We start from the raw sequence: 10,497 nt of genomic DNA, 5'->3' as shown, positions 1-10,497 counted from the left end.
CACCTTGTTATCTCAGATTCTCCAGCATCTGCAGTTCCTGCTATTTCTCTCCTCAGAATGTTATCTGGGTCTCTGAATTAACAGTCCAGCGATAATACCACTCGGCCATTGTCTACCCCATGTTGGAGCTGTACAGGGCTGGAGTACTGCATGCAGTTCTGGTCACCACAATATCGGAAGGATGTGATTGCCACGGATGGGGTTCTGAGGAGATTCACAGGGATGTTTCCTCAGGGATGGAGCATTTTAGCTTTGAGGGAGGCATCTCTTCGAGCACAGACGTAGTGCCCCCCACCATGGATCAGGAGGCTGGGATTCAAGTCCCACCCGCTCCATCTCCTGAATACAATAACCTCTTTGAACAGGTTGTATAAACAAAATAAACTTGAGTTGTTTTCACTGGAGCAGAGAAGGCTGAGAGAGACCTGATAGTGGTGTCTAAGATTATGAGAGGCAAGGGCAGGGTGGATAGAAAGCAGCTGTTCCTCTTAGTTGAAAGGTCATAACAGCAGGGAATAATTTTAAGATGAAAGGCAGGAGGTTTTGAGTGGAGTTGAGGAAATGTTTTTTCATCCGGAGCAAGGTGGGAATCATGGAATCCACTGCCTAGGAGGGTAGTTAAGCCGAGAAGCCTCACAACCTTTGAAAAGCGCTTGGATAAGCACTTAAACATTCAAGCCTATGGGCCTAGTGCAGGAAAGAAGGGCTAGTGTAGATATGTCAGTGCTCAATCGATGGGCTGAATGGCCTTTTCTGTGCTGTATGACTCTATAACTCTAACCCAGAGGACAATTCAAAGCTGAGCAGGGGAGTTTTTTTCCTTTTGCCCTGGTTCAATGTATCTCCCTCAGCACCAACTCTCCAAGCAGACTAGTTGGTAATTCAGTTCAGGAATGAATAACTGCAGATTTCTGTCTTTCTCCCTCAACAGGAGTGAATCGGCACTTCCACATGATCTGTATTCGGGACAAATTCAGCCAGAATATCGGGCGTCAAGTCTCCTCAAAAATTGTTTGGGAGCATTTGAATGTCATGTATGACATGCAAGCACTGGTATGCAGCAGGTTACGATTGGTTTGGGATCTATTGGGTTGAAGGGTGAATGTTCACTTGGAGAAGTCTGTTTAGACCCACGTAGTAACACAATAGCAATCAATTACAAACATGGTTGTATTTCATACTCATTGATCATTTACAGTATTATACATGAGGAGTCAGATAGTTGTGCAGAAATCAGAGCACAGAAACAGGGAATTAGACTCATCCAGTCAGTGTTGGTGTGTCTCTGGACTAGGGCATGGGTTCAAATTCCACCATAATGGATGGTGAAATTTTGTACTGCATTCCATATTCCCACCATCCACTGAGTGGAAAAAAAAACCTTTCCTCAGAATCCCTCTAAATCTTCTGCTGTTCAACTTAAAATTATGCCGGGTGGTGAAATTTGATTTCAGTAAAAAATCTGGAATTAAAAGCCAGCCAAAGCTAATTGTGTCATTGTCAATTAATGTAAAAACCCATCCTTTAAGGAAGGAAATCTACCTTCACATATTGTGACTACACGTGACTACAGACTTGCAGAGATAAGTGTTGGCATTGTTGCCATCATCAGGCTAACCTTTTAATTCCAGATTTTGTTGAACTTAGGTTTCACCATCTGTCATGGTGGGATTCAAACCCGAGTCCCGAGAACATCAGCCTGGGGTGGGAGGTTGTGTTCCTACTCCAGTTTATTATGTTGCCCCCTTTTTTCAAGGACATAGGGACGGACAACAAATATTGGCTTTGTCACTGATGCCCAAATCCCAATAGAGAATTTTTAAGAAGTGATTATATATTGTGAAAGCTTATTACATTATTCTAGATTAGAAATCAGTCACGGGTTACTCAGTTTAAACGATCATTCCATTTCACAGGAGCAATTGTCAACAAAAACTGATACTCGAGGAGATATCAGGAAAGATATCCAAAAGTTGAAAGTGCATTTTCCCCGGACACTCCATTCCCATGAGTCTAAGCTCTTGCCCTTGTTGTCTATTGCACTCCCAGTGACCAGGCTTTCAGGTACCTTTCCTATGTCCCTCCATGCTTGGGGATCGTTTAGAATATACAAGATAGTTACAGCATTGCATTTTATTAAGTGATTGCATCTTGCATTTATTAACTATCAGTGCCATTCGCATTTTGGAGAGAGGAATGGGAGGTTTGCAAGGTGTTATTTTATTAAAAGCCACTTGTAAACTTTCGTTGGCTGTAAAAGACATCAGTATAGCACCTCAGCACAACAACACAGCATACTTCACAGAGCTGTCTCTGTGTTGTGTTCATCCGAAGCACTTTGCAAAGGTTTACAATGTAAAAGACATTATATTTTCTGAGTTTGCATCCCTTTGTTATCCACTGTTTTCCAGCATGAATCTGAAATCCTCCCTTTCCCAAATGGCGAGCGGAATTTTGTTCTTCCTGAAGACATTATTCACGAAGTAAAAGAAGGTATGGAGCTGTGAACAAGCAGATTTATCCTTTCCTGGGCTCGCGACTCTTTGTAAAGTTCACATTTCTAACTCACCTCAGACACAATCCTGTATATTGGAAGCATAGGTCACAGTGAGGACTGAACATCACAACTGTCATGGTCACCCTGTGTTGTATGGGGATTGCTGTTACCACCACCCCCCCCCCCCACCAAAACCCCCAGCACGGGGGTCACTGTCACAACCACCACACCCCTGCTGGGCCCCCCCACAAGTGTGGGGTCGCTGTTGCAACCACCCCTCCCTCCTTGTGGGGTGGATCACTGTCACCCCCTGGTGTCGGCGGGTGGGATCACTGTCACCCCCCTGGTGTCGGGTGGGGGGCGGGATCACTGTCACCCCCTGGTGTCGGGGTTGGGGGGGATCACTGTCACCCCTTGGTGCGTGGGGTCATGTTTCCCCCCACCCCACCCCCTCATTTCTCTTTGTGAGTTTGATGCATAATGTTTTGAATATTCAATTGCAGGGAAGAGTGGAACGGAGGAAGAACTGAAGGACGAGCACAAAGAGGAGTTGCTGGAGCAGCCACCTGCTGAGGAGGGTGTGTAACCAGTCTATTTAACTCTCTCGTTCAGTGTCACAGTGAGATGGAGCTGAGCTGAGAAAGACCTGAGGCAAGTACAGCCTTGTTTTAAAGGCTTGGTGAAATGCCCCAGACGGTGAGGGAAGAATCTGTGTTCAATGAGCTGGTCCTGAGCAGTAAGGACATGTTATGTTAGAATCAGCCTCAGCCTCAGCCTCAGGTTCAGGTTCAGGGGGGACATTCAGACAGCACGGTCTCTGCAAACTGTTAGTCTGTGTGCTCTGACTGACATGATATCAGTGAGGACAGGGCACTCTCACTGTCATAGATTGCTGATTCTGTGTGAGGCTCATACACAGAAAGTACTCAGTGTCAAGAGATACAGTCCACCTGGAATTTGAGCAGGCTAAACACTTCCACCTAAGCGTGCAGAGACTCCACAGGCAGGTTGGGAGATGACATGGTGTCCCTGTAACTCTGAAGGATTCCCCATGCTAAAGAAAAACAGAAATTACTGACTAAACCCGGCAGGTCTAGCAGCATCTGTGGGGATAGAAATGGAGTTAATGTTTCCAGTTTGGTGACTGTTCATCTGAACTGAACAAACCCATAGTAAAAGAGTGGGGATTCATGTTTCCCGCACCACTCGTGTGTTTGTTCTGGTGATTGAGGGTAGTTTACAGATGTGTATTCATAGAATTACACAGAATTTACAGCATAAACCCACCAGCTGGTCAATGTCATTATTTCTTGTCCACATAAACCTCCACCCACCCAACTGGAGTTCATTAGGACATGAATCAAAACAGTTCCAAGCAGTTAACAGTCATACATATCCAGGCAGCCAAGGGCACAGCCTTCCCTCCTGTCAGGAAGGCTGATTAGGAACAGAGGCTCCTAATCTTCGTCACTGGAGACCTTGAATCATTCCAATGAGGTTGTAACACAGTCAGTACTTTCCATTATTAATGTGTCCAAACAAACTAATAATGGGCAAAGTTGCCAACAGATATGATTGTTAATTTAAAACATTTTTTTGCATTTGCACAATGCAGCTTTATAAGACTTTGGTTAGGCCACACTTAGAATATTGCATTCATTTACAGGAAGGATGTGGAGGCTTTGGAGAGGTTGCAGAAGAGGTTTACCAGGATGTTGCCTGGATTAGAAGGTGTAAGCTGTAAGGAGAGGCTAGAAAAACTCAGGTTGTTTTCTCTGGAGTGGCAGAGGCTGAAGGGAGACTTGATAGAAGTCTATTAAATTATGAGATGCATTGATAAGCTGATGGTCACAATCTTTTTCCCACAGTTGAAATGTCTAATGTTAGGGGGCATGCATTTCACGTGAGAGGGGGAAAGTTCAAAGGAAATGTGAGAGGCAAGTGTTTGACACAGAGAGTAGTAGGAGTGTAGAATGCACTGCCGGGGTAGTGGCGGAGGCAATAGGGGCATTTAAGGGACTTTAAAACACATGAATATGCAAGGAATGGACCAAGGGCAGGCAGAAGAGAGTAGTTTAATTTGGTGGCATGTTCGGCACAACATCGCGGGCCAAAGGACCCTTTCCTGTGCTGGACAGTCCCATGTTCTAATGTCATGTCTTCCAATGAGTTGCTTTTTGAAAACAGCACCCAGTTTGGAGGCTGGGAGGTCCCACAAATAACATTACATAATTGCTAATGTTGGTTGAAGAATAAATATTGCACAAGATCGGGAAGCAGTTCATCTGAAGGAAGGCACCTCCTATAGACCAGCTGTCACCCTCTGACAGTGTGGCCCTCTCACAGTACTGACACTCCACCAGTGCCCGCTCCCTCAGCACTGACCCTCTGACGGTGCTTCTCTCCCTTTCAGCACCGACCCTCCGACAGCGCAGCATTCCCCATCATTCTGTCCTGGTGTCACCCTATACTGTGTACTGTATTCTCTAGAGTGGGATTTCAAACCATGTCCTCTGTTTCAATATGTGTGCTACTTATTGACTGAGAGTCATTCGTGTTGATGCATAGACATGAAGAAATGTTAGTAATGATAAATGGCTATACTACTGAAAAATTGTCTAAAATATAACAGCAGAGCTGTTAAATTGAAAATTGGGTTTTTGTGTAACTTGTGGAGATGATCCCATCTCACTTGAAAAAAGATTGATTTTGATTTTTGTATGTCCAGGTAACATGAAGATGGTGGAGAAGCCAGCGGTGAAGGAGAAGATGCTGGTAGCCGGTGAGCCGGGGACTAAGGAGGTGATCGACAAGCGGAAAAGGAACCGAGCCACTGTGAACCTTCTGAGTGTGAGCAGTAACCCCTCCAGCCCCAGCGGAGCCAAACGCAGGCGCATTTAATCATGCCAATTACCATCTCAACTGATGTGTGTCAAGGAGCCAGGGTTGTTAGTTGCGGACAAATCAACATGTTGGTTCGCTGGAGTGAGTAGAGAGGGGTTGAGAGAGACTCCAACTCACCTGAGGTGACTGTATAAACAGCACACACTGAACTGCCCTCAGGATGCAAAGACTTGTCTTTCATCATCCTCTTAGTTTGATTTGTCATTCTCAGCATGTGATCTTAACAGGATGTCTGAGTGACATTTTAATCCAGTCTGATAGCGGCCTTTCCAAGGTCTGTGATGTTGGACTAGGGATTAATTTGTTCTGAACTGTTTAGCAGCTTTTCAGTTCAGAATTTTCTAAACCGTGTTCACAACTTTTGTGCGGTGCAATCTTACGTTTTAGTCTTATCCTGTTCACTCGTTATTCCGAGTCATGTTATATTTTGTGGATCCTTTTTTCAAGACAGTTCACATTAAAACCAGATTGAAAATGTATTTGTAGACTGTTTGCGTAAAATAGAACGAGCCAGTGGTGAATGAAACTTGGGTGGAGTTACATGCTGACTGAGTTAGGTCAAATTTAACAAGGTCTAGCAGCGTCTGTGAAGAAAAAAATCAGAGTTAACATTTCAGGTCCGGTGACCCTTCCTCAGATTGGGTCCTTGGGTCACCGGACCCGAAACGTTAACTCTGATTTTTTTTTCCTCACAAAAGCTACCAGACCTACTCAGCTTTTCCAGCAACTTCTGTTTTTGTTCCTGATTTACAGCATCCGCAGTTCTTTCGGTTTTCAAACTTAACAAGCCCCCACTAACATAACTCTTATTCAGCACCCAATTCTGCAGAAACAGCATCCACCCATGGGGTTTGTTAAATTGATGAAGCTTGAGCAGGGCTGGTGCTAACTGAGTGTCAAATCGCATCTGAGAAATTTTTCAGTTGATTGACAGTATGACTGCATCTGGTGGTTAATGTTGGTGAAATGTTCCAGTCTGTTGCTACTGCTGCCTTCATGGAGAACATTTCAGAATTGTTTATTTTAAAGTTATATTGAATTTAAATTTAAAATAGCAATATTATTGTTATGTCAGGGAATAAATGCTCACAAATAATGTAATTCCACATGACAATTATCTTCACTATACATTAGGTTTCACAAGAGTTTCATGCACAGCAGCTTTATTCCGTCATGAACAGACTTGCTAGCTGTTTGGCCACCTCCTGTGTTGTACAATTTTATAATTCCAATAATTTATTCTTAATAATTAGACATGTACCTATTGTTACACTTAAGATACAGGATTGAAGATATCACTGTCTCTTAGATTTTGTCCTCAGGTATGTTGACTAGATAAGCCTTGCTAAGTTCTGAAGTATATATTGTAAAACTTCTGTGTATATAGATTTCTTTAATCCTGGAGACTTCAGAATCCTGTTTGTTCCAAGTTGATTACTTCATGCCATGATTCGCTTACTGAATTACAGCTTCAAGAATATGGACAAAAGCGCTGAATTCCAGATTTGAGGTGAGAGTGACAGCCCTTGACATCAAGGCTGCATTTGACAGAGTGTAGCATCAAGGAGCCCAAGCAAAACTGGGATCAATGGGAATCAGGGAACATCAGACCACCTCTGCTGGTTGGAGTCAGACAGGAAAGTAGTTGAGGTTAGTGCAGTTCAGTCATTTCAGCTCCAGACATCTCTGCAAGAGTTCCTCAGGGTAGTGTCCTAGGCCCAAGCATCTTCAGCTGCTTCATCAATGACCTACCATCTACCATAAGGTCATAATTGGGGCTGTTCACTGATGGTTATTGCACAATGTTCAGCACCATTCGCAACTCCTCAGATACTGAAGCAGCCCATGTTCAAATACTGCAAGACCTGGATAACATCCATAATGCTGAAAAGTGGCAAGTAACAGTTGGGTCAACCAAGTGGCAGATATTGACCATATCCAACAAGAGTTGATCTAACTATCAGCGTTTACTTTTAAAGGAATTACCATCACTAAATCCCCCACTGTCAACATTGTGGGGGTTACCATTGACCAGAAACTCATGTAAACACAATGGCCACAAGAGCAGATCAGACATTAGGAATACTACAGCGAGTAACTCTTGACTCCTCAAAGCCTGTCTACCAACTACAAGGCACAAGTCAGGAATGTGATGGAATACTCCACACTTGCCTGGATGGGTACGGCTCCAACAACACTCAAGAAGCTTGACACCCTCCAGCACAAAACAGCCTGCTTGATTGGCACCACATCCACAAGCATTCACTAACTCCACTGATGCTGAGTAGCAGCAGTGTGTATTATCTACAAGAGGCTCTGCAGAAATTCACCAGAGATCATCAGATAGTACCTTCCAAACCCACAACGACTTCCATCTAGAAGATTGTGGGCAGCAAATACATGGGAACAAAACCAGCTGCAAGTTCCGCTCCAAACCACTCACCATCCTGACTTGGAAACATATTACCATTCCTTCGTCATCACTGGGTCAAAATCCTGGAATTCCTTCCCTAAGGGCATTGTCAGTCAATGTACAGCACATGGCAGCAACTCAAGAAGGCAGCTCACCCCCACCTTCCCAACGGCAACCGTGGACGGGCAATAAATACTGGACCAGCCAGCAAGTTCAAACAAAGGCCTCCCAGAACTTTGCCTCAATAGATTTTCCATGAATCCATTCACTCAAATACCAGATAAAACCAAGGTACTGCGAATGTTGGCAATCTGAAATAAAAACAAAAGTGCTGGAGAAACAGACTTAACGTTTCGAGCCTGGCTATGACTGGAGTTGTAAGTAGGAGTTCTGTTGAATAGTCATACTGGATTCAAAATGTTAACTCTCCTTGTCCACAGATTCTGCCAGACCTACTGATTTTCTCCAGCACTTTGTGTTTTTATTGCTCAAATACCAGACTCATCTCCATGTGAAATTTCACTTGCCTGATATAGATATAACCTTGGAGGAGTAAATCCCAAGGTTCACAGCAACAACTTGCTTTTATATAGTATGTTTAATCTCATAAAATCTTCCAAGGTGCTTAAACGTAGAAAGCTTATGCTTAGTCTAATCTGCTTGTCTGCGTCTCAGAACTTACATAATTCCTTACACAGGATTTCAGTGGAAATGAAATACATACGTTCTTTGAACATAAACTCCTCAATAGATAAATGCCAGAAATTAACATGAAAGAAAGGGACAACAAGCAGCGTCCGTTTACACACAATAAACATGAAGTTCCGAATGTGGCCTTGCACTGTGTGGGGTCGGAGTGTGAATGCCACTGAGCAACACAGCCAGCAGGTTGTCTAAGCTTCCCTGGAAAGTGGGTAAGATGGGGATTTCAGATTGAGAAATCAGCTTTCATTATCCAAAGTTCTGAAATTTCCTATCGATGCAAATAGTTTTGAGTCTGCAAACCTGCTACAGAGACTGGACAGCACCTTCGAGCCTCTGACAAATAAAGCTTACATAACAGTGGAGTACAAATCAGTCTTGGGGTATTCACTTAGAGGAGGCAGTGTCAACCAGCTCTCCAATCATACACCTAATGTGAGGGTGTATGTGTGTGTATAGATTGAAAATCTTTCAGTGCTTTATTCAAATGTGAATGTCTGTTTCAGTATTTCTGTTTGCAGCATTGTTTGGACGAAGACCTGTTAATTTGTAAACAGGAATGATTAAAGGTAAGTATGGCCAGTTTGAGTAATGGTGTAACATTGTGAGTATGAATATCACAGGTAGTACAAATGTGGAGCGAGAGCAGGCAGGATCTGAGTTGGGGGGGTAACCTTTTGACCTTATGGGTAACTTAAACCATCCCTCCCACTGGGGAGTGGGGAATCTCATTGGGCAGTAATAAGGGTTAGAAACTATTTCCATTCTGAAGAAATGTCACTGACTCTAAATGTTAACTCAGTTTTCCCTTCATAGTTGCTGCCAGGCCTGTTGAGTTTCTCCAACAATTCCTGTTTGTGATTGTTAGAAACTATCACTGATTTTTCCCAATCTTACCCAAAGCAGATAGATCAACTGGGAATCTAACAAGAAATACATTCCTAAACTTAGCACAGACTAAAGATGCTTGACCTTTGCATTTTTACTTTGCAGTCGTATCACAACCTACCAATACACAAGCCCCATTCACTAATGGCACCATCCAGTATAGACCAGCCTCCCTCACTGAGTATACAGTCTGCATCTTACGTGAAAAATTAACATTTTCCTAACTACCGTCTGAGGAAGGATCACTGAACTTGAAACCTTAACTCTGATTTCTCTCCACAGACGCTGCCAGACATGCTGAGATTTTCCAGCATTTTCTGTTTTTCTTTCTGCATCTTCTGTGATCGATCTCTGACCTCACGTTGAGTCTCCTCTGACCTGTACAGGAATAGGAGGAGACCATTCCTTGTTAGGTTAGTTAATTGAACGTAGCACTTTTTGGGGAGACAGTGCCAGATTTTCACACATATTTCCACACACCACCTCTAATTTTAAGTTATACACTTCTAATTTTGGACACAACTTTCTCCCTTCCCCCCGTCAGTGGAATTAGTTTCTCTTGACCGTATCAAATCTTTTGTAGGGAGGGTACCACACAGGAATTGGCTCTAGCACTGATTGCTGCAAAGTTTGGAATGTCCATAAATACACTGCGCTCAAACACAGCCTTACAGGGACCGGCATATGTGCAGCACCGCAGCTGAACACCAACCCTTACAGAATTTGGACCAGTCTTTGATGAGAACATTGCATTAGTCTCCAGGTTCTGGACCCAGTGTAAAGACTCAGCCTCAGAAACTCACTGACTTATTGGTTCAACTCCAAGTGATTAAAGCCTGGTTTGAACAGCCTGGGCTCAGGCAGGAGACAGTGGGTTCAAATTCCAATCCAGGCATTGAACTCATTATCCGGGCTGTCACGACCAGCCCAGCACCAAGGGAGTGCTTCACTGTCAGAGAGTCGGTGCTGAGGGAGTGCTTCACTGTCAGAGGGTCGGTGCTGAGGGAGCGCCGTGCTGTCGGAAGGTCGGCGCTGAGGGAGCGCCTCGCTGTCCGAGGGTCGGCGCTGAGGGAGCGCCGCGCTGTCCGAGGGT

At 44.0% G+C, this 10,497-nt stretch overlaps 1 protein-coding gene across 1 annotated transcript in view; it reads left to right on the top strand.

The window, feature by feature from the left end:
* LOC109917170 (MRG/MORF4L binding protein) overlaps positions 1-5,880 on the top strand; it is an 11,989-nt gene extending 6,109 nt beyond the window's left edge. The window contains exons 2-5 of the mRNA XM_020516959.2: positions 932-1,053; positions 2,412-2,493; positions 3,001-3,075; positions 5,226-5,880. Coding sequence (XP_020372548.1) covers positions 932-1,053; positions 2,412-2,493; positions 3,001-3,075; positions 5,226-5,398 — 452 coding nt within the window. The 3' untranslated portion in view covers positions 5,399-5,880. The remainder of the gene's footprint in view (positions 1-931; positions 1,054-2,411; positions 2,494-3,000; positions 3,076-5,225) is intronic.
* The last annotated feature ends 4,617 nt before the right edge of the window (positions 5,881-10,497 follow it).

Source organism: Rhincodon typus, unplaced genomic scaffold (assembly GCF_021869965.1).
Source record: "Rhincodon typus isolate 14 unplaced genomic scaffold, sRhiTyp1.1 hic_rhity00002566, whole genome shotgun sequence".
In the NCBI taxonomy this organism is placed as follows: Eukaryota; Metazoa; Chordata; class Chondrichthyes; order Orectolobiformes; family Rhincodontidae; genus Rhincodon; species Rhincodon typus.
This window is presented reverse-complemented; position numbering and strand designations above follow the sequence as displayed.